This window comes from Pteropus medius, unplaced genomic scaffold, assembly GCF_902729225.1.
Source record: "Pteropus medius unplaced genomic scaffold, Ma_sr-lr_union100, whole genome shotgun sequence".
NCBI classification, from domain to species: Eukaryota; Metazoa; Chordata; class Mammalia; order Chiroptera; family Pteropodidae; genus Pteropus; species Pteropus medius.
Genome location: NW_024347867.1, coordinates 5,280,247 through 5,305,742, shown reverse-complemented (window position 1 = coordinate 5,305,742; position 25,496 = coordinate 5,280,247). Strand labels below are relative to the sequence as shown.

Sequence of the window (25,496 nt, the reverse complement as noted above, 5' to 3'; positions counted from 1 at the left end):
GGAACCAGGAATTTTAATTCCTACCAACTGACCTAGAAGCCATGTTGGAGGCACCATCCCCCTGTGCCTTCCCAACTAAAGCTGATTCCACTTGTGGAGCTCCAACAATTATGAAAAGTGCTTTCTTTTGGGGAGTTCTGTGTGCATCTTGGAACTGTACTTGTTTATGAGACTTTTTTGTTAGGGTGTCATAAGAGACTCCATTTGTTTAAGTATTATGGATCATACACTCATCGAATGTGGAGCTCTGTCCTAAATAAAGCTACCCTTGGTCAATCAGGATAGTTTCATGGAGGGGTGACTGATTCATTTATGTGCCTCGTGGGTCACTATCTCTTTTTCTTTTAGAAATGGGAATATGAAATTTATTCCTGATTTTGGCTGAAGTGATCAATGATACCACCTTGTTCTGGAATTTGTTCAGCCCTGGTTCCATTCACTATCCAGGGCTGTTATGGATGACAGATTTTCCTAGAGTTCTTCTTTGTGGGACACAGTGGTATCTGCAGCCAGTTGGAAAGGCCAATACAGAAGAAACTTGAGGACAAAACCACCTGGCTCTGTAAAGGTCAACTTTGATGATTTATAAGACTTGTTGAGCTGTTTTGGTCTAGTACTATAGGGGCATGGTTCAGCTTGGTTCTTGAGATTGGTCTAATCCTGCTGCTCAGATGAATTTAGATATAGAGTTGGACAAAAACCACTGACTGTGGTTTCTGGCTTTATTTACAAGGAAAATATTGGACAGAAGAGATAGGATTGGTAGAGAAGTAATAGAGCCTGGACATGTTAAAGTTTGATATGGCTGTGAGATATTTATATAGAGATATAAATTACTCAGGAGAATCTGAGAGTTTGGAGCTCAGAGGATGGATGTCAGGAGGTGATAAGAATTTGGAAATTTACAGCATATAGATGGTATTCCAGACATGAGAACAGATGAATTATCTAGGGAGAAAGTATAGAATTTGAATGGTTTGGGACAGAACATATACTTTGCTAATAGCCCCACTTCCACTTGACCGACTTCACTCCTTCAAATTACCCACTTGACTCCTTAATGTAATTGAGGTTGTCAGCCTTAACAGGAAAAGAAGGAAGAAGATTTACACAAATGGCAAATATAATTACTGCATTGATTACTTTATGGTTTATTATACAATGGCATGGACATAATTTCCTAAATGTTTATTTAGAAATAGGATTTTAGGTTTTGGATTTTATATTTTAATGTAGATACCCCATTGATAACCTGTCTAAGAAGGCAGTTATAGTTGGTGGTAGCTGTTTAGTTTTGATTTCATATGGTCTTTTTCAAACCAGCATTTGGGAACTTATTGTACATTCAGAAATTTTAAATTATTTTTCTCTCCATTCTCTATTTTTTTTTCAATTGTCAGAATTATATAATTGTACTTTTGGTTCTCCCATGTTGACTCTGTTTTATCTCTTAATTTCTAATACCTTTCATTGGGATTTTTCAGAAAGCCATCTTATAATTAGCCAATAATGAAGAGCAGCAGGAAATGCTATACATAAAAGCCCGAAGTTATTTTATAACTTTGGAGAAGTAGGGTGCTTGATGGATCATTAGACAATATACAAAATCAATGCCAGTGAATGGGAAGAAAAGAGGACGAAGTACAAAAGCACCAACTTTGTGCTAAGAGTTTATGGAGAGTAAGTAGTCAAGGCGAGTATGAAAGATGCACCCTATGAAACTGCAGTAATTGATTTTTCTCGATGGAAAAAAAAGTACTTAATTTCTACCAAATCTAAGAATTGTCATGATTGACTAAATTAATCTCTTTTTGCATATCACTTTGAAAGATATTCATGCACTTAACAAATACCAGTGTAGCACCAGCACCATGCAAGTCACTGCTGTAATGTATTGGCTGTCAGCAGTTCATAATAGCTTCACTTTTATCAGAATGTGGAGCAGGCCCTCATTGATTACACTTAAATCCTGAAGGGTAGAACTGAAGGCACAATATAGTTTTTGGAGGTCAAAGTTCCATTTTCAATATTTTAAAACTTAAGGGAAATCAAGCATTTACCTGTAATAAGGCTCTAATGGCTTTTAAAAACATGTAGTTCCTTTGATTTTGGCTATTTTATTAACTCATTTGTACCTACAGGCTATTTCATAATTAGCAGCATTGATTGACAACTATATGCCTGACTTTAAGTATGGGTAATAAAAACAATTATTGTTAAATGAAATAAATTTGGTAGAGTCTTTGAGAATACATAGTTCACGTTGTAAAAATAAATACTATACCATTGACACTCTGGGATGGAAATCTTTATTTCACAAGTGAGGAAATGGATGCTTAGAAAGAACGATTTAACTGTTTGTTCCAGGTCATGTAATTAATTGGTGGTGGGATGCTGGGGCTAGAAGGTCATCCTAACTATCTCAGTTCATAAAATGCTATTAAAAAAATCAATGTAATTTTTCCTCCTGAGTTATAAATGTCTAAAGTAAAAGTGTACCATTTACTTTATGATTTTAGCAACACTTCGATGCTCTGACGTAGCTGAGGAAAAGGTTACATTTCTCATCAGAAAAATTGTGGTTATTTGTACTCGTAAAGTGTTGAAACTACCAATGACATTTGTTTTCATGCTTATATTTTCCTTATTTACAAAGTTTTCACCACCTGTTGCTTTTTGCATCTCCACACTCCCCCACCCCAACACACACACCCCCTCCAAAACTGGGAAGGAAAATTACTATCCAGTCATCCCTCTTTACTTTGCGAAGAACTTATTTTGTACTCTTCAGGGTATTAGCTATGGTTCGTTGGGTCTCTATTGTAATAGGAACAGACATAGATGTTGCTTTAATGAATGTTTCTTGAGCTCTTAAGACTTTAGAAAATATTGGATGACTTATAATCCTTTAAGAAAGTAGCCATTTCAGAAGCTGTTGTAAATTCTGTTGAATTTACAAACTATTTTATACCACAATACTCAAGAGCTCTAACTGCCTGAGGAGATTTGGCTGCAAAGGAGATATTAGAGTGATTCTAACCATAATAGGAACAAGAACTGAATCTGTTAAAACAGCATCTCTAAAATAATTAATCAGCACATTTTATTAAGTCTAATAGAGCGAGGCAGCTGTATTGTAGTGACATCAAAACCTGAGCTGAACATGTTCTGCAGGTAGAATGTTCGATCTTATCCAGTTTCGCAGCAGCAGCAGCAACAGCAGCAATAGCAGTTGTCTTTCATTCTTAAGGGCCCTGAGCTTTCTGTAGCGCTGCCTAAACCTGAAACAGGTAATGGCTTTTCACTCAGTTCCTCTCTTGAAAATGAAAACGACTTCAAGAAACACTTGTGCTACAAACTACTCAGAATGAGGTATTTACTCCTTGGCTCTGTAGGTCTTTCGTTTAAACCTTTGCCTCCCTGTATCATTTAGGGCCACACTGTAAAGACCAAGAAAAATGAAAGAAAATAAAAGTCTTCCCAGAATTATGTAGACAATTTGGAGGCAGTAATTCCCATAATGCCTGTAAATGCTAAATTGAAATATTGTAGGAAGAACTTGTGAAATGATCTTAGTTTTTCTTTTGAGATCTCAGAGACACATTTTTAAAGTTGCATCATATATTTTTCTCTAATGAAAATGATTCTTTTTAAATAAACCATTAGAAAAAAAAAGGAACCTCAATGCCAGAGAATAGACTTCTATGCGTTATTCTTCCTCATACATTTAGCTCTTGTTTACTTTTCGTTTCATTAGAATGTAACATATCTTTTCTTTTGTAAACATAAAAGGCTTCATTTTAGAAAAGATTTTATATAAAATGATACTGATAACTGCTGGGTGAGCATTTCTAATTGTGTGTGTTCATCCCTTTATCTCAAGTAAAAATACATAACAACAATGCCACTTTGTCAGCATATGCACGTGTGCTTAGAGGAAGAAGAAAATTTTGTACTTAATGGAGAGATATAATAATGAAAGTAAACTCTTACAGGCCTTCTCCCTCATAAAAAAAAAATGAACAAACAAAAAGCATAAAATGTTGGTTGTGGACTTTAAGTGATCCTTCTTATATCCTTATTTAAATGAGTACCAGTCCTTAACTCAGCATGAGAGTTTTCTTCTACAGAAATGTTTTGCTTTAAAAGCAATTAAAGTAAAATTTGCTGTTAGAACATTTCATGCAAGGATTTAACTCTGAGTAGCTACACCAGTGGTTGTGAATGTGTCAACGGGACAGCAGGCTGACAGCCTGTGAATCAGGATAAACGCTGTACCTTAGATTCCAGTGAAAGACAGGAGCTGTTGATGGGGGTGACCTCTGATGGCAAGTCGTCTTACTATAAACAGAAGGGCGTGGAAAGCCATTGGTTGGAGCCAAGAGTGTTTACTCTCCAGGTCTCCTCCTCGTTAACCTAAATAACTGCACTGCTTCTGGAGTGAGGAGGTTCTTGTCAGAGCAAGGTGTTTTTAAGGCTACCTGGATGTTGGTTAGAGACAAAAAAACTCTCGGAGTATTCCGTAATTCTCTAACCGGGTTTCATCTACTCACACTGGAGAGTGGAATTTATTGGCTGTTGAACTTCACACAAACGCACACATACAACTTCCAAATAAAACTGGAATTAGTTTCAGGTTTTTGGACTTTGAATGAGGTAAGTTGTATTTAGCTTTTGGTTGAAGCATTATAATTGTTATTATGTTACGTGATAAGTCGTACTTTTAAAAATAGACAGTTCTAGCTAAGAGAAAACTGTTACTTGAAATAAGTTGTATGGATTTTTCTCAGTTTTAGCACAAGGATGATAGAAGAAATGTGCCCATAAACGTTGAGCATATAAATCAATATAGAGAAAATCTCTAATCTGCCCATGATGAAACTTGTAAATACATTTTGTCTTTACTTCATAAAATTCAGCTACTAGAGTTAAATAATGTTAATGCTTGGAGAAATGCAGGTGATGAAATAATAGATAATTAATAGATTACATTTCATTAGAAAACTTTAATAGTTGACCGAGGTGTTTTCTCATATAGTTGACTTTAATAGTTGACTTTGAGGCGTTTTCTCACACTACAAGATTATAAAAATTAATACCAGCTATTTAAATGAAAGGCTTTTGTTTTTGGATAATTTTTGTTTTAAAATTTTGCAGCAAATTTGGGTTTTTTATTAGATTTCAAATATAGTCATCTCAATGATGTTTTATATTTTTAAGAGAATTATTTCCTTCTATATATAGAACTTTATTTTTTTCTAAAACTATAATAGTAAGAACAAGTTTAATTTTAACTTCTTTAAAAAAATTTTGTTTCTAGTTAGTTTTACTGTCATTTGGATGTACACTTGAACATGTGCTTTGATTTAAACACTTGAAATAAAAGCCTTTGGTAATTATGGTATAAATGGCTTAAATACATTTTTATATTTTTGAATCTCATGAAGAAAGAATGTGAATTGCGGTTTTGCTGCATCAGAGGGCTAAGATGTGGGTGAATTGTCACAATAATTACAGTATCTTAAACATTTCTCTCATTCAAGATAACCGAGGAAAGCTTTGCTCTATTCATATCATTGCTTTATTCTTGTGAGAAAAACACAATTCAGAAGGAGAAAATATCCTCTAATTCTAAATGTCTGTGAAAACTGATTTACTGCCAGAGTTAGATTGTTTAGAGAACCTGTTTGAAGAAAGGGGGGATGAAATATCACAGCCAATACGTTTTCCAGTTTGGTTTCCAGGGTCTACTGAGCATCAGTCAGCGCTATCCAGTTTCCTGCTCCTTTTCTTAGCTGCAGTTACTATTTTCTGAATCCCGTGTAATTGAATAATGATGTTACACTGCTTTATTTTCCTTTTTGTGTGTTTGGGTTTTTTTGGCCAAAAGTTTCCTAAGCTACTAAAATATCACATCAAAAATGGCAACAAAAATATATACCAATAACCATATAATGCTTTGTGTTATAATTTCTTAGGAAGAGGAAGGGAAGGAGGGAGAGAAAGAGAGGAAGAGCGAGAGAGAGGGAGAGAAAGAGATCGTTTTTTTTTAATCTCTACTTTGATTTTTCTCTTTCCTCCTCCTAGTTCTTTATAATTACTGTTAGAATTTTCGAAATTGTATGATCTGACTTTTTGAGCTCACAGCCACCCGCAGAAGGAGGGTGATTTTGTGTGTTCGGGGTCACTCTCACATTTTGCTTTGGGGAAATGGTGCAAGCCAATTTTGAAGGTAATGCAGCTGTTAGAGAAATACAAAAGCCAGATGACTTCATAAGTGTGTATTGAGGAAACCAAGATAAGTTGTCCTTAGAATCCTCTCTCAGAAAGCTATTTTAATTGAGGTCAAAGAGGAAAAAATCGTAAGTATATCTCAATTATTTATTAGGTTTATCTAGGATGAGTCCTTCACTACAGATAGACCTGATCTATAATTCCTTTACTCTTTAACCCTTGAGTTTAACCACCGTGTGGATACATTTTACATTGAGATTGCAGAGGGTACTTCATTTTTTATGATAGACAAATATTTAGGACTGTAAAAATTGTGAAATTACTTGAATAAATTTCACTTCAATCTAAGAAACCAGCTCTGCATTTTAAAATACTTGTAATAAATTATAAAGTTTTTCCTAGAACTTACATAGTGGGACTATTTCTACTTACCACATATTCGTATGTGTGAAATATGCTTCACATGGAGCTGTTTTGTCTTATGCCCTTAGTTTGTAGGTGATTCAAAATGTTACTTCAGTTTGATAGAAAATCTACTCAAACAGAAGTCTCATAATTTGTGTTTTTTAGTATGTAACTGTGCTACAATCTGTGTTTTATTAACTCTGCTAAAGAAGAATTTCATTTTAAAATTAAAACCTGAAGAAAGGTGATTTATAAGCTTTTTATAACTGGTTATGCAAGATGGATTTAATATAAAACTACTTTAGAATAGATTTTTCAACTCAAAAATGTTGCTACAATATTGTAAAAATATCAGATTAAAAGGCAACATACTCCACTAGAGACATTTTTCTTCTTGTATCTACTTTTATTTTTTAAATCAAAAAATTTGATGCCAATTCCCCAGAATTTTCTCTTTATAAAAGATGCTATTCTAATATAAGATCAAGAACTTAAAATATATAAAATTTAAAATATAGATGTCATTATATACTTCTTTTATCCACATGCTGTGCTAGAAATATTTACATCATACATAAGTTAATTTTCAGATTAATTTATAGATATATGTTGAATCATGCTGTTCAATTTAAAATTGCCTTTAGTATTTTATTCTTTACATTTTAGTCATCAATTTATTTTTAAATTTCAAGAATTTCTCAATTTTCCTTATGAATAATTGTGATACCTTTGGTCACATTCCTAATAACAAGTTTTTATATACTTGTTGAAAATATCTTTTAAAATATACATATATATTCAAACCTAAGAGAGGTTTTAACAGACACTTTTACTAAAAGTATTACATATAAATTCAACAATTATATATTAATAAACCAGACTATCACTATATTGTTATTCAAATTGAAAAGGTTAGTTATCAGTTATACCTAGTAGACAAATGATGTTAGGTGCACTAGACTAGGTTACACAATGATTGATATTTATGCTTTAAAACAAATGATAGCTAATCTCTATGCCTGTGGCCAAATTCTTTTGAAGTTTCATGACTAAGATGAGCTGAATTTGTTAAGTAGTGGAGAGCTGTGTTGTCTGGGGGCCTGTTGTGCTTGGCAGGTCATGATAAATGGGGAGGTTTTTCGTAACCTTGTGGCCAAAGCATTCCAACATCTTTAAAAAGAGGGATGGGGGAACCCAGAAAGATATAGAAGATGTTACCTCAAAAAAGCAAAATTTATCTAGGGAAATAAGGTTAATTCTTAAGATTATTTTAAAGCATTATTTGTATGAATTCATAAATCTTCACTTGAATGGAGGTAAATTTAAAACTAAAGATTTGATGTTTAATACTGGTGGAATTATCCTTTCTAAGTTCAGTGAGAAAATGTACAATAGAATTATCAATTTCAATTTAATTGCAGTGGATTCTACCAAATTAACATTATGCTCATTAAATACTAGACCTTGGTTTAGAATTGAATATTCCATTTTGCTTTTTTGTTATTTTAATACTACTGTCTTTCTTATGACACCTAGGACTGCAAAGAAACATGTCAACAAAAAATGTAAAGGAGACCAAGCTATATGGATAAATATCTCTTAGGTGTTTATAGTGCACATTTGTAAGGAAAAAAAATACTTTTAACACTTATCTATCATATTTATGCAGAGTATTACAGCTGAACAATTTCGTCTCATTTCTAAACCTGGGGTGAGTGGGGGACTTTCATATGAGCTGTAACATGATATGTTAAGGCATCTTATGGTTCCTTTTGTGGCGTTTTAAGTACTGTGTTACCTTTGATATTGTCCCTTTTGGGTAATAATGAAAAAACATACCATTAGAAAGAGTTTGAAAATTTCCTGAATATTTCATATAGTATATGTGGAGTTTATGGCAGGTGACAAAGGACTATGGCATAATTAAGGAGAAAATATGCTTCGGAATTTGAAAAGCTTATGTGGTTTGACATTTGATTTAATAGGTATATACTATACATTAATAATTATGCTTTGTTTCCCTGAGTCATTGTTATGAGTTGCTTTTTAAATATATCCAACCTTTCAATGAACTTTCAAATAATGTGAATGCTGTAGTGACAGTTGTAGCTGATGAAGAGTTATAGCCTATAGGACTTTTTACATTTAAAAAATAATTTCTCCCCAGTGTGTGATTTTGTATAGCCTCCCTCCCCCAACCTGGATCCTAGAAGGCCCCTGCATTAACAGCCAGAAATTAAGTAAGATCTTGCCCGTGACAGTCCAATACTAGAGGCGGAAGAATAATTTCTACTTTAAGTTTTCAGTGGTAGATTTTTATTTAACTCTCTCTCCGACTGTTCACAGTGTGTTTGTTTCCTCATTCTTGCAGTTAAAAATGGAGTATTCAATTGTATCTTTGTGCTTTATTTATGCATAACAGTTAAAGAAGGGTTATGTCACTTTTTCTTTGAACTGAAGTAGATGCAGAGTTCCAGTTATGCAATAGTATTCTCTCACTTTTATAATAAATAAGTTGTAGCTTGGGCTTTTGGAAACTGATATTTGGTTTGGTCGGGGGAGAAGCTTGGGTAAACAATGATACTTGGTTGAAAAGGGATATACTAAGAAAAGGGAGGAGTAAAGAAACTTTCTCAACTCTATGAAAAGAATTTTACCAATGTACGAATTTTAGAGCTACAAAATTTTTATTTCTAAAGAAGAATGACACTTTATAAAAATAGTTTTAGATTATCTGTTAATTAGATTTTTACAAAGTCCATCTCTAGGAGTTTAGTTTTTTGACCATTATTTAGCAAAATGGCATTTTATATATTTTTTTGAAAAGCCTCTCAAATTTGTTTAGGCATATTAAAACAAAGGCATATTTTGAAAATGTGAGACAACCTTTGTGTTCCAAGGATTTTTTAAATTTATGCATTTTTTAGAAGTCAAGAACTGAATTATAGTATGTATAAAAATGTAAAACAAGTCTTGTTGAGAAATATGGAGATATTTTAGTTGAAGCCAGTTTAGATCGTGTCTCCTGAAATTTGTATCTGTTTGAGACTAGCAGCATAGCAATTCTATGCTGATCTTCTCAACATAAATTATATTTACTTGGCTGCCCGCATAATCATAGGTTATCTCATTAAAGCATATATCTTATGCTAGGTTCTAGACTAATATTAACTTATAAATTTAGAAAATTAACATATATTTTTGTCACTACTCTAAGTAAATAAACAATAATTTTTGGCAAAAGGTTCATAAAAATTATATGTTTTGTTGGATATTCCAGCTGTTATTATTTTGACTCAATTTTTAAATTAATTTATAAGCCTACTTTTATATGTTCTTAGTTATGTCACATGCATTCTGAAGTAAAATAGAAAAAGAAATATTTTAATTTTTATTTATTTAATACTACTGACTAGAGAACAGGGTGATCTGGGGAAGCCCATAAACTCTGAATATCAGTTAGTTCAATTAAATGAAAAAAAATTAAGTGTGTGAAAGGGCCATCTAATTATTTTAAATGAGAGCATAATTTACATTGCTAGAATAAAGCTGGAATAATTATAAGAAAATATTTTTTAGTTCATTATGTAATTTAAAATTCGAATATGACCACCTTCTAAGTATGTGAAAATGCAAAAAATGCCACATAGCAATTGATATTTCAAGATATCTCTTAATTTTACTAAATCAGAACCTAAAAGTAACCCATTCTACATTATGAAGCAATTATTTACAGTAATTTTACCTAACTCAGTCATAAAATACATTTTATTAAATGTACATTGATACAGAAACTAGGCATTGATATGCTACCATATCTGTATAAATATTGTTGATTCAATCAGAATCCCATTTTAGAATATTCACATTTAAAGTCCTACCAAAGGTGACAATCTAAATTGTTTTTGTTCACAGTAATTCTGTCACTTTCTGTATTTACAAAGAGTGTTGCATGCAATAATCTACAATATAATTTACATTTGGAGGACAGATTTTATTTTTATATGTCTTTTTACATATTGCTTTCCTTAAACAGTAATGCTTTAAAATTTAATTTGTATTATATTTTCTACACAATTCAGTGAAGAAATATTTTCTTAAATACCACCTGTATAAATATGTATAATAAGTTATTCATCACATTAGCAAACTTTCATTTTTCAAATTTTTATCTTGGAGTTATAGTTGCAGAATTGATCTTTTATTAGCACTGTGTACTATGTTCTAAGACTTAGTCATTAGAGTACATTTCAAAACAAAATGAAGTTATAAAAAAAGGTCTTTTTAAAATGTCTTCTTCCATTATTCAATCCTTTACATTTTTTTATCATCGTTAATGTTTCAAGATTTATACACAGCATAATTAAGTAGAAAATAATTGGGTTAATTAGTTCCAGCTTTTTAAAAAGATGAAGGATAAGATAAAAGAAACTCATTGTTTTGCAGATTTTTCATGAGTTAATTATGTTTTAATTCTTACAAAAGTTGATTCATACAAAAGATCATGAGCTGCTCAAAGCACCTCTTAGTTAGAAAATTTGAAAAATGTTATGGTGATTATTATACCTGAATGCAAAACATTTAGAGATTATGTCTTCAACATGTATTTTTCAGACATTGAGAGTATTCATTATTCTCAATACTAAATCCTGCATTCTTTATAATTTATTTTAAAAGTACACTATCTGTTACTCATATGCATACAGACTGAAAATCTTGAAGAATTAATGATATATTTCCTCCACCAGAATGCACGATCCATGCAAGTAGGTTTTTGTTGGTCTAGGTCAGTGCTATTCAACTAAAATATGATGCAAGCCATGCATGTATTTTAAACTTTCTAGTAGCTGCATTCGAAAAATAAAAAGAAACAGGGGGATTTATTTTATTTAACCCAGTAGATCTAAAATATCATTTAATTTCTTAATATAAAAAAACGACGTATTTTACATTCTTCTTTATACTAAATCCCCTATGCCTGTTGCACTTACAGTACATCTCAGTTTAGACTAGCCACATTTCAAGGTCTAGTAGCCACATTGGCTAGTAGCTGTTCTGTTAGACTTCTCAGGTCTAGTTCATCTCCATGCCTAGAATAGTCCCTAGTAGACTCGAGATATTCAGTAAAGCCTTGTTGAGTGAGTGGATGCTACTATTCCAGACATAAAACAGCAAAAAACAGAATTCATTTTTCACACTTGACCTTTTTTTGAAGTTGTCAGGGTGTTGGTAGTAGTGGTGGTGGATGCCAGAGTTATTTGGATATTTTTTCAAAACTCCATTTTGCTTTGCTTAAGTGGACTTTAAATGTGATTAGTGCTTGATAAAACCTGGTTACTTTAGTAGTCTGATTTAAAAGATGTGTTTAATGGTTGATATAAGAAGTATCTAGTCGCTTCTTCTTTAAAAAGTATTCCATTGAATGTTAGTTTCAAATTTTAGTTTTAAAACAATATAATAAAAGCAACTGGCAAATCTAGCATAGGAGAGGAGAATTGATATATAGCATTGAGTTCTAATCCCATCCCTGTTAGTGCTAGCTGTGGGATATTGGACAAGCTGCTTGACCTTAGTTTTCTTTGCGCCTTAGTATTCTCATTTGTAAATGGAGTATTTCATCCATCATGCCTGTCTTCATAGATTAAATGAGATTACATAGGTACATAGTCCAGCACAGTGAGTGGGAAAGAATAATTGCTTAATAAATGGCAGCAATTATATTATGATGTAAGAAAAACTGAACTTTTAAATATTAAGATATTTTAATCTTTATTTTGAACATTTTAGTTTATATGTATATGAATTTTAGGTTCTTAACATATACTGGTTAGAATGTCCTCATAAATCTGGATTTAAAGTTTACTATACAACTTGCTTGCCAGTTAATCTTTCTGGTTCTAGATATTGTTATCTGTGAATTGGAAAGAAAAATAGTATCCACCTAAGCATTTTGCTTGACATATGATAAACACGCAAAAAAAATTAGGTATTATTTATTCATTCATTCATTCAAAAAAATCAGTGTTTTGAAATTTGTATGTTTATTGCATACTAATAGTTTTCTTAAAATAGTTAAACTTTTAATTCTTACATCTTGCTTTGATGTTGCATGTGTTTTCATAACATTAAATAGGGTAAAATTTACATTAGTGCAGCCAATTAAATTCATTTAATTCGAATCTTCTTTTCCCTCTTGGTATATTTTTTGCCTACCTCCTTGTGTGTCTTATAAAAACTAGGATTTGGATTTAAATTGAGGGCATGAAATTCTGTCTCATTTCTTGGCCTGCTTGTTTCAACTTTATTCTAAACAAATTCAAAACTAAATTAGTAATCATTGAAGACAGAAGTTTCTATGTATTTTGTAATACTGTTCTTTCTTCAATAGCATATATGTTTTAGCAGTCACCATTTAATGGAGTGTTGTTGATCTCTCAAATGGGAGGGTGTGTTCAAATTTAGGTAAAACTTTCCATTTGGCTTCTAATTCCGTGTTCAAGATACATATATAAACATATAACTTTCTTAATGATTCATTTAATTTTCTCAATAATTCATTTAGCTCTCATCCATCAATTCAGAAATAAGATAGGGTTTTTAAGTATGTTAAAATCATAAGTTGTCTATGGCCATGCTACCCCGAACAAGCCTGATCCCATCTGATCTCGGAAGCTAAGCAGGGTCGGGTTAGTACTTGGATGGGAGACCACCTAGGAAGACCAGGTGCTGTAGGTGTAAAAAATAAAAATAAAAAATAAGGGATTGTAAGCTGACAAGGTCCTTGCAATCTATGAGGTCAACCAAGGGTTGCCTCGCCTAAAAATCAATCAATCAATCAATCAAATCATAAGTTAACATTTTTTTTTTTTGTCTTTGGTATTACTAAAATTTCTTTTCAAGGATGGATTAAAAGTTCAGGTCGTATTCTACTTTATACTATGCCTCAATCAAAAACAATATTCTATCAATTCTGTCTCAGAAGTATCCATCAAAAACATCCTCTCAACTCTTGTTTTAATTCAGGTTTTTAACATCTCTTAGCAATGATTTAAATGATTCACTTAGTCTGTTTGGGCTATTGAAACAAAATACCACAGATTAGGTAGTTCATAAACAATGGAAATTTTTTCTTATAGTTCTGGGGGCTGGAAAGTCCAAGATCGCGACACCATCATGGTTGTGTCTGGTAAGCTTTCTGGTTCTTAGCCAGGGCCTTCTCACTGTGTCCTCACGCGGTAGAAGGGCTAGGGAGCTCTGTGGGGTCTCTTTTCCAAGAGCATTACTTCTATTCAGAAAGGCTCAACCTTCATGATCTAAGCACCTTCCAAAGGCCCCACTTCCTATTCTTTGGGGGTTAGGATTTCAACATATGCCTTGTAGGGGCACATAAACTTTGAGGCCATAGCGGGGAGCACCTATGTAAATCTAGGGATGTAATGATGTATGAGATCAATGCTATCTCTGTTTTCATGGAATTTCTACTTTCTCTTCTGTTGTATTAGGCTCTTATCTGTCTTTTAGTCCTCACCTTGTCCTCTTTCCACACTATTTTTCTATACCATCTCTACCCAGTCTGTTCTTAAAACCCTTGAATGATCTTCATTGGCCAAAGAGTACATTCCAAATTCTTTACCATTTATAAGGTCTTCATACCATGTTATAAAGACCTTAGCTGGCAAACTCTATGATGTTGAAATATCTCCCTTTCTCCACATTTAGTCTTTGAGGCCTATATAATTTACAACTTGGTTCAGAAGTCACTTTCTTTGTTGCCATCCCCATCTTCCTTTGGATGGGATAGATTGTCCACTGAACACCCCCAACACTGTATATCCCTCTCCTATAGTAGTGATAGTATCTTAAATAATATTCTTCCCTCATTTAACCATGAATACATTAATGAAGCCTCTAAAAAGAATCATTTTGAATAACATAGTTCTAACAATATCTGAAAGAATAGCTATATCTACTTCGATATTTTATCACATACTTATTAACTATAAAGCTGGGACTCTGTGGGTACTAGATAGTAAGTAATCAATAGATGTGTTATGATTACTACTTGAGAGAAAATTGAAATAATTAGAATTTTCTGGTAATTTTTTGGAGAATGATGCTTTGTCTAGGAAGCTTGACTGGTTCTTGTGAAGTTTCTTCATTCAGTCCCAAAGTCAAGCATCACAGTTTAAGGAAAGTACCATTCACTTTGAGGTGATTTCTACATATTCATTGGGCAGTTCTTGTAGTTTCTGGTGATGATTCATAGGAAAGAACTGGTGGGAAAGAAGGATTTTATTCTGGTATCCTTCCTTTTTAGTTTTTATTTTTCTTGGACAAATATTAATGGCCATAAGACTTTTGTGGGTTTTGTAGTGAATTTTATGTTGACATTTTAAGAAAAGTATTTATTTTTAACTAATTACTCTTGGAAACATTTCTTCACCCTTCCATCTCACAGTATTGAGTTTCATGTTAAGAGCATAGAAGATGTTACAAATAGGATAGGCTGATAATTTCTTTGCCAATCAGTTTTATTTTCTTACTGTATAAATGTATACACAGGATGTAAAAGAAAGTACAGTTAATCAAGCAAATAATTGGTTTCTCAGATTATAAAAATACCTGGACTTAGAATTGATAACAAAAGATGTAGATTTTTGAAAGTATAAGATTTTTGTGTGTATGCGTTTGTACTTTAAGCATTCTTCTGAGTCGGAAGAGGAAAGAATTACTTTGTGTGCTAGAAAGACAATACTGTATCTTTAAAATTAAAAAATGACTCAAGTGATGCCGCTTGAATTACAGTTTCCACCTATGATATATATTCAGTATACTTATTTTTCACTTTCAAGCTACATTATTAGAAATTAAAACATCTTGGATTCTGTAGGTTGCATAGATAGACCATGGCAGTGGACTTGAAAATGTATTTTGTAAATGCTTCATATTAACTAAGGGATTTTAGAAATTGAGTCTACTTTGCATATATATATACCATTAAGACCATAATAATCAAATGTAAGTATCTGTGTTTGCAGTTAAATTATGAAAGGCAATGGATTTGTGCTTTGCCTTATTTTAGAGAATGTATTGCACTCTATTGTCCAGAAATGGATAACATGTCCTTGAAGCAAAAGTTATTTTCATTCTTTACCTTTTGTGGGTTAAAAACCACAAAGTTGATATATGGTCTGCAAAATATACTGCAAATAAATGTGAGAAGTCTGTGAGCAATGCTGAAACTTAATTAATATGCTGAGAAATATATAAAACATACAGCCACTGGATGGAGAAAATGAAAATTAATATATGAATGTTTTAGCTAACACTATGCTTTGTCCCCAGAACCTGGTGTTTATTATTGTGAGTTTTAGTAGGAGACAGAAGCAATATCGATTGGAAAAACATTTCTTAGTGAATTGAGAACAGTATGGCTTTCTAGTTCCTAAGTGGGAAACCTGGTTCTTTGGTTTCTTTGTTCCTAGTTAAGCTAGTCCCAAGCTATTTTAGCTGAACATTTTAAATACTAATGGAGTCTAGGAAAGTGCGTTTGGCAGCTGTTCATGGGAAAATAATGAAATACACTATTTAGTACTGCATAGTGCCGCTGTAAAGCGTGGGGAGTACTTTATAGATTGTGGTGAGCAAAGCTGTACCCACTTTAAGTTTAACAAATGTGTGAATTCGAGTGAGAAAGTTGTGTTTTCATATGAGAATAACTAGTACTCTTTTCTTGCAGGTAAAGAAAACGTGCACAGAATCAGATGTTTCAGAAGCTCAAAATTCCAGGTACAATAAAATAGAGGCCATGACTTTCTAAGAAAAATTGCAATTTTAGAGCAATAGTAAGATATTATATTCCAGATACAACTGTGATTTGAAACATTGGGTTTCTTTAAGAACTTATCTGTATGGAAACTGTATATTATACCAACTAAGTTGCCATTAATCATAATGTTAATAAAAAAGGACAATGATTAAAGTCAGCTTTAAAGAATAGGAGAAACATCTCTAGAAATACTTGAAAACATCTACCGTTAGCATTCATTATTTTATATTCACCTTCATTTTTCTAACCTCTTCTTATCATGTATGTATTCACATATGGAATTTTGCCACAAACTAAATAACTTTCAAATCCATGTTTACCAAAAAAAAAAGCTACAATATTTCTTTTTCTTTTAAATCAAACATTGCCAGATTTTACAGATGCTATCAAACTGAGAAAATATAAATTAACTTGACATTCTCTTTTTGGTTGCTTGGAGCCTGTAAAAATGATGAATTAAAATAGCCAGGCCACAACATACAGGAATTTTCATTTGCTTGTGGTTGGATCAGATGCCCAACATATATTTTTCAGGCCTACACGTTTTCAGTTCAAAATCCAGGGCCTCATTTTAAATGGATAAGAAAGTGTTGTAAATACTATTACCATAATAAACACATATTCTTAATATGATATTAATGATATACCTTAACTTATTGCATTAAGAAATTTTTATTTAATGGTGAGATGGGTCTTAGTTTATTTTATTCTACTTGCTCCATCCTATGATGTATGTAGTAATTTTCTTGGTATAATAAAACATAGATCTAGGTAAAATGGTAATGACTGCCATATATTCTTTTTAGACAGCAATATATATTCGTGCAGTCCATTTACAGTTTGTGTAACTCTTCCTTTGTTTTGTGTAGTGTGATATTCCTATACATATTAAAATGGTTATACATGGCCTTTTCTTTTGGACCATCAAGAATATACAGTGTTATAAAATTTTTGACATTTGATCTTTTTTTTATAATCAGATATCAAAATAGAACCAAATAGTTTTAGCTTATTGGTGCATTAGGAAATGGATTAACCATTCAATTTTTTCCTAAAAAGCAGAGTAAGTCCAGGATGCATGGAGAGAAGGAAAGGCCCAACTTCTGTTTCTTGTGGTCATGTCCTTCCTAATCATTTCACTGACCTCTATGAGTAACCTACCTATGACTTGTTATTTAAATAATTAGATAATTTTTTTCAAACTGCTGGTCTTGAGGGTTACTAGGAAAAACAGAACAATATCAACATTATTATTAATATTTCATTAAAAAATTTTTACCCTTCAAGACACTCAGGATTTTTGGACAGATAGTGTTATGCTTATATAGATTTTAAACAAGCAGAAAGCCACCAAACTGATTGTATTCACAACTGATATCAGTAAGTCAAAGAAAAAAACAGAGAGTTTAGAGCTCAGTGTTTTTAAACGCAGAATTCATTCTCTTTTATCTAGCGAATTTTAGCTTATCTAGCCTTAAAAGTACAATTTTATAGTTAAGGCAAATAATGATTATTTAAAAAAGACAATTTAAAATAATCGTATTAATAACAATATCCATATAATATATGATATATATATTAGTAGAAAAGTAGCTTACTTCCTGGAAACCAGCAGCTGGTTACTGTGGATTAACTGCTTCTAAAAGTTTCCTAATCTATAATATAAACAGGTAAATTAGACAAATCAATTTCTAAGGACTCTAAGGCTTTTCTAATGTCAAAAACAAACAAATAAACAAAACAATCCTTATTAAAGTCCAAGATAGAAAGACCTTCACAATGACCTAGAACCATTTATTTGTTCTGGGTTACCCAGTGGCTGGTCTCCTCTTCTAACTTCTGGTGCAAAGGACAATCCCCATGCTCTAAGTGTCAGTGACATAAAGATTGTGACTATTTTTGGATTTTCTGTTTATTCACAGGTATTAGATATTAGAGTTCCAAAACTGGCACTTAGTTAATGCAATGACAGAATACCAAGAAGACAATAAAAATATGCTAAAGAACATTCTGCACAAAAAAGTATACAATAACTTACTGAATAGTCAGTGAATCAAGGAATGGCAAAAAAAAAAATATTACATGCATGTACTGAGGTTTAGTTTTTATAACCTAATAAAAAGACTCACACCAAAATGCTGTTATTATAGATACTAGGCAGCATTACCTTAGCATACACATATATAGCTACATTATGTTTTGCTCATTTAGAATGACATTTATATATTCCCTCTCTCTCTCTTTCCTCCCTCCCTCCCATGCATGTGCATGTGTGCATGTATGAGAGAAAGAGAAAGAGATTGATTCAGACTGAGATTTAAAAGCCTAGGGCTAGATAATTCTAAACAAATCTAAAGAACTGAGCTCCAAATGAAATGCTGTATCAGCATAAAATGTATGGGAGTGGGAGACCACTGCCTTATAAAATGCTGCCTCACTTTGAACCTAAAACTAATGTCATTCATTTATTTAGCTAGCTTTATAGTGTGTTGGTTTTGGATTTGAAAAGGTTAGAATGAATGCAGATGGAAAGCATTTTTACAGTAGGGAAGTAATTAAATTGGGTGTGGAGATTTTGTCAGGAAAATTCTTGGAGTGACATAAGTGTATCAGCAAATTCTTTGTCCTGCTTGGCCTTCATTCCTCTTTTGGAAAGAAATGCTTGGGCTGCAGATGTGACTGGTAGATTGAGAAAGAGAATTTACAAACCCATGCAATGTAAGTAAGGTAAAAATGACTTCTTAGAAATAACATTGTTTATCTATATACTAAAAGTCAGACATTAGGGACAGTATTTTCTCAGATTCATAAACTGTTGAATTTGATGTCATATGGAAAGGGATATAATGTGCTTCATAGAAAAAAATTGACACTTCTTATTTTTTATTTTTTATTTTTTACTTTCCTGTGTTGTTTACCATGTCCTGAATATAATGTCACTGGCCTTTGTTCCTAAAACTAATGTTAACTATAACATGAGTACATGAGAAAATTAAACTATATTTTTTTTGTACTTTACTGTAGCCTAAAATTATCTGTGACTAGATAGACAATCTTAAAACATAAACCGAAATATCTTATATTGATTTTTTTCTACAGCCATGCTGAATTTATTAGTGTAGATTTGTGCTTCATTTGAGTCATCACTAAAAATATATTGGTCTTGTTTAATTTTACTATACTAGGCAGCTCCTGAACAAGTGAAGTTAATAGCAGAAGTTTCTATGAGTCTCAGATTTTAAAAAACTCTTCTGCTTTCAGTCTTTTTTATTTCTGATAGCAAGTGAGAAAATAATTTATTTTGTTCTTTAATTGCATTCTTGGCAAATATCTTAGGGTGCCTAGATGTTAAAATAGTCCACATGATACTGGAATGATTTCTTTGGTGGTCTTTGGTGAAATTTGGTTACTCTTTACCTTTTCTTTGTAATCACTAACTAGTGGAGCATTTTTATCAGGGCGAGGTCAAGAACATAGGAAAAAACTGAAATCAGGCAGTTTTGTTTTAAACTCATTCTGTTAATTGTGGAGCGAATGGAAACAATAATTTTGGTGAAACTTGGCTGTGAAGTGACTTCTAGGGATTATATCACTTTTTTCCTTGTCATTGCTTCGTCTCATCCTGGCCACAGTACCACCAGCAGTTTACAGTAAGGAAATCCAAGGGAACGTATTAAAATATAGGAAGTACGTATGGTGCATATGAGTGAAAATGATAGTTTTTCCATGTGGAGAGTGAAAAATGATTCCGTGGGTAATGGCGAGGGTGGACTCTTTCCCACTTTATAGGTTAAAGAAGTTGGGTTTGCTGAGAATTTACTAGTTGCCTGAAATCAGCAAAGCTTTGGCTACGTGCTATGTGTTCTTGTCTTAGTCTGTCCTAACTTTGAAATTATCAATAGAAAGACAGAATGACCCCCCAGCTTTTCAAGAAGCATTGGAATGAATCTCGGTTTAATATCTAATATTTTAGTGAGCCTCAGGAAGTTTATTCAGCATCTATGTGTAAATACTTTAAAAATGTAGCTAATTCATCTTATGGAAATAGTTATGATTTAACAATGTTAAATTCGACATTAAGTCATGCATATTTATTTGCTAGTCAAATAATTATTGCAGTGCTTCCAGAATTCTGAAATTTTTATCTATATATAATTATCTGTCAAAAAATTAAGTGCTATATTTTTTCATACCAGTGAAAGCTGAGGGCCTCTTTGTAAAAACACATAAGATTTCACTGTGTCAAATCAGAGATCCATCTAGCCCAATATTCTAAGAAGCATCAAAAATGATTACTACCATATTGCAAGCCTTCAAACTTGAAAATTTCAGAATGTAGTGCCAATAATATTAGGTACTCTAAGTAACACAATCTAGCTGTACAGTCTATGGGATTATATAAGCATTTCTTGGACTTAGTGATATTACTAGCATATACTATCTTTTGGACTAAAGAAACCAGAAAATTACTATTCACAATACAAAGTAATAATATAAGTTCTTCTAGTTGTTTAAAACTATCTTTTTCAAGTTATAAGATATATTTCCCCTGAAAGTGGTAAGTGATTAATAGTAGATATTCTAAGAGTCTGATTTAATTCTCATTTTTGAGGATTTGAAGAGAAAGACCCTGATAATTCAATCTCTATATAAAATGATTTAGTTACCCTGAGTCATATCATAGCTTTATCTTTTTTCCCCCAATTTTGAGAGTATTTTTGTCTCATTTCAAAGCCTAGTTTCATGCGAATGCCTCTCTAGTCTGTTCATCATTTTGGTTAGCATTCTCTGGAGGTTTTCTGAAGCCATTTTGCCTTCTGTAGTGCATGTTGACAAATTCCTACAGGTGTTGAAGCAGCTGGGATTCTGAACAAAAGTGAATGATATGTTGTGTGTTGCTATTAATTATGTCCTCATTATCTGGAATATCTTGAGCTTATTTCCTCAGATAATTATTTACAGTATCTGATAAATTCCTGCTATTAGCGATAATTGAATATTAAAAAAAACAGTGTCTAACATAGATTAGTTTTTCCTAAATGCCTTATCATATATGTCCCTGATCAGCCTTTTCCTATAGTTTATTGGGAACTCCTGGTAATTTATCTTTATTGGCCAGCATAACTTCATTGTATATATATTTTTTTGTCTTGAGAACAAATATATATATGTATATATATATGTGTATGTATATATATATATTGCATAATAGACATCACTTGAAATAAGCACGGTGCCAGTGTGGCAGTATGCGGGACCTGGCCTCTTTTTTTTTTTTGACAGCTTGCATTATTCTCTAAAGATGAGAAAAATGCTTGATTTCCTCACATGTATTAGTGATGAATTCCAAAAAATGGCTATGTTCCTGGTCAGCCTCTTATACAGTACACTGAGTTTCTCTGAAGTCTTTATGGTTAATAATATGAAACAGTCTTTCTGGAGACTTAGCTGCTTTGAATTAATTTGGTCAGAGTAACACATTGCATAAAGTAGCATTTCTTAGTGACTTTCATCCAGAGGGCCTGAGGAATTAAGACTCAACTCTACTTTGTCGTGAAACAAAGGGATCTTACTGATTTTTTCAGCAGTGCAATTATCGGAACACTTACTCTTGCCATTTAAGTTACTGTTTATTGGGCAACTACTATGTATCAGGCAGTGGTCTAAGTGACTGCATTATTTCAGTGAGCAAAACAGGAGAATACATGATGATGGAGGATGTTAAGAGATGATAAATACTAGAGAATGAAACAAGATGAGGAATATCGGGTAAGAGTAGGTTGTGATTTTAAATTAGATGGTATTTAAGCAAAGACTTGAAGGAAATGAGGGAGTAAGCCAAGAAGAGGGCTGGGGGAAGTGCATTCCCTTGGGGATGAGCCAATGCACAGACCCTTTGGTGGAAGTCTGCCTGGCATGTTCAAGCAACAGCAGGGAGGACAGTGGCCAAAATGGAATGAGCCCAGAATTTCAAATTTGAAATAGCAATAATCTAGAGAAAGCTATTATTTCAGTTGCCAATAATTTTTTCCAACTTATTGGTAATAGCCTCTGACAGGCACCTCATCCATCACTATTACAAAATGGGGTTGATCCAGCCAAGAACACCTCTCTGATACACCACACACACATCCTTCAAGACCAGGACTCACTCCTGATCAGAAAGGCTTCAAGCTTCTTCACCAGCAAAGCTCAGATGCTTGAAGGCTGTTTGTGTGTGTTTGTGTGTGTGTATGCATGCATGTGCGTGTGTAAATAGTGCTCTTAAAGTTTTAGTCATAAATATAGATTAGGGCTTAGTAAGGAGTCAAAAAATTTGATTCATAAAGGTACAGAGATTATGCTCGTTATCTCACATTTAAATCATCATATCTCAGTTGTCTTAACAACCTACATAGCGTTCTCATTTGCTTTTCAATAAGCCAATGGATGAATGGATTCTTTGTTCATGTGTTTATGAATTTCTATCACTTGATACTTGATGTCTTTCTGGCATGCTTACTGTGCCAATAACTGTCTTTATATTCTTAAAAATCATGTAACTAAAATTGAACTATAATTTTTCTAAGTTAGAAAAATCTAATTTTTTAAAAAATCTAAATTTCTAATAAGAAAGTACCCAAAATAAGAATAGTTAGAGGAAAATATATAAGTTTATATTGCAAAATGCTTTCATTTTAATTATAATTAATTTCCAAGGCAAACTTGGCAAACTGAGTTTTCTAACAGTTTACCCACACAGGTGTATTTGTGAAATACAGAGAAAGAAAAAGGCCTAATGACAAACCTGTGTGTCAGAGAGTTGATTCACTATTCACTCAAACTCACGTGTTGCTTCTTTCAGATGCTGTGTCTCAGAGCATTTTTTCTCTTACCTTACACATAATTCTAAAGTTTTCAGGTTCATAGCTTATTAAGGTGGATGCGGGCATGCTTATATGACATGGTGAGCTCATGCAGTAGCCCGCCTGAGTTCAAATCCCAGCTGTTTGGCCTTGTGCAAACTACTTCTCTGTGCCCCAGATTTTCTCACTGTAAAATAGAGATAATACTATGTTATCCTATGTCCTTTATTATCCCATATTTTAAGGACTAAATGGAGGACTACATGGAAAACACTTAGAGAAGTATCTGCCACATTTTTAGGCCAATTTAAATGACTGCCCTATTACAAATAGAAATAGTGATAGTACTGACAAGTGACAGTCTTAGAATAAAAAGGAAATGGAAAAATAACGAAACGTAAATGTACTAATGCAAAATGTTTAGTGACATGAGTGTTTGAGCATTAAGGCCACAAGCCCTGTGTGATGTGATCCCTGGGGGCATTGCCATACCTTACCACAGTGTAAAGACTCTCATTAGTGTTGATTACTTTGATTCTCTCAGTAAAAGTTAAATTGTGTTTGGCATCATAACACATTTTGGAATAATTTATGTACAAAACGATTCTGTTTTAAACATGCTATTGCTTAAAGTGAATCACATCTCGCCACACAGAAAAATTGACTAAATTCTAATAATCATTTCTTAAGGGTTCTAGATAACTGAGATTTTGGAGAATTATTTATTTTTCCCATTAATAAGAGAACTCTAGATTGTTCACGTATCTAGCACAGTACTTGACACATTGTAGGAAAGCAATAAATATTTATTATATGAATGAGTGAATGAATAAGGAGTTAGTTTTTACTTGTTTTTGTGTGAGGTTTGTCATGTCTTTACTTACTCTATTCTCATTACAGATGCCATATAATAATTAATAAGGCTTAAATGTCACTTGTAAACAAGGTCAAATTTAAGAGAGACCTCTAACATCACCCATGTAGGATGACTCTACATCTCAGCTTGCCCCAAGTACAGTCCCAATTTATACCTGGCGTTGTGGTATCCATTCTGGTTAAAGATACTTTACTTTCAAGAAAAATCCCAATTTACATGATAAATTTAATGGTTACTCTGTTCAAAATCATCTTGCCCTTACCAAGTTTTTTGAGACAGAAATGTAACACTCGGTCATTCTGTCTTTCTCCATCCCTCTCTCCTTCTCTTCTTTCTCTTTCTGTCTTCTCTTCTTTCTTAGGACAACTGTTATAATGGGGTGTTGTACTATTATCTTTAAAAGCAATACAATATGTGAAACTACTGCTTGAAACAAAAATTCACTTAGGAAGTAATCATTCTATTTTTATAGGCTTGACTTAAATAGTAAGTTCCTTTATTATGTTGTCATATGATTAATTTATAGAAATTCCATACCTCTCAAAAATAATACCGTCTTTTCAAGAACACACACAACCTTATACATGAAGTGATGTAATCCTTTATAATTTACCTCTCCATGTTACTCATTCTCTCATTTTTTATTATTCTTCAGATGGAAGATCCAGAGTCTCAACTAATGGGGATGGTAGATGTCATGCTAGTGCCTGGGAAAAATATGATTAATGTCGTTTGGCAGAATGCCAAGGTCTATACCCCCCACCCTCCATGCGGCAGCTGTTGTGGTGAAGAGTGCTGGCTTTAGAAGGGAGCGTGTCTGACATAAAATGGGAAACAAAACAGGCTGCTGTAGCTCAGACACTGACTTTTACAGATCCCTAAGCATAACGTTTCATATGTGCTCTTGGGGTGTAATTATCCTAGATTTTCTTGCTATTTTTTGTTGTTTGCTTTAAGAGAAGCAATGATGATTACCATGGTGTAGAGAAAAAATGAGGTGTGTGTGTACAACATGACTGGAAGTGTGGATGACCCTCCAGTTCCTCCGAGGGGGATTCGGAAGAGTTAGTTCTTTGTTATGCAGGGCCAACACATTGCAGGACTGCTCAAACCTGACTTCTGAATCTCAGTGGTAGCCCCAGTCAATGGTGAGAACCCCATACTTCCTGCCATGTTTTCACATACTCCCAAGGTACCCAGTAGATGCCTAATTATGGTCAGAGGAGACTACTGGGTATCCTGAAAGTTCGTACATGTCTCATGAACTAAAAAAACTCTGAGAAAAATAAGACTAGAAAATGATGCT

The 25,496-nt window shown here is 32.9% G+C and overlaps 1 protein-coding gene and 1 pseudogene across 4 annotated transcripts in view; both read left to right on the top strand.

The window, feature by feature from the left end:
- The first annotated feature begins 4,279 nt into the window (after positions 1-4,279).
- Positions 4,280-25,496, top strand: part of EYA4 (EYA transcriptional coactivator and phosphatase 4) — a 124,597-nt gene continuing 103,380 nt past the window's right edge. For 2 of the 4 annotated variants that reach the window (XM_039879038.1, XM_039879037.1), the window contains exons 1-2: positions 4,282-4,656; positions 16,379-16,428. In XM_039879038.1, the coding sequence (XP_039734972.1) occupies positions 4,486-4,656; positions 16,379-16,428 (221 nt within the window). In that variant the 5' untranslated portion in view covers positions 4,282-4,485. Of the gene's footprint in view, positions 4,657-16,378; positions 16,429-25,496 lie in introns of all 4 variants that reach the window. The other 2 variants (XM_039879039.1, XM_039879036.1) reach the window with 2 other exon arrangements.
- Positions 13,261-13,374, top strand: LOC120615884 (uncharacterized; annotated as a pseudogene).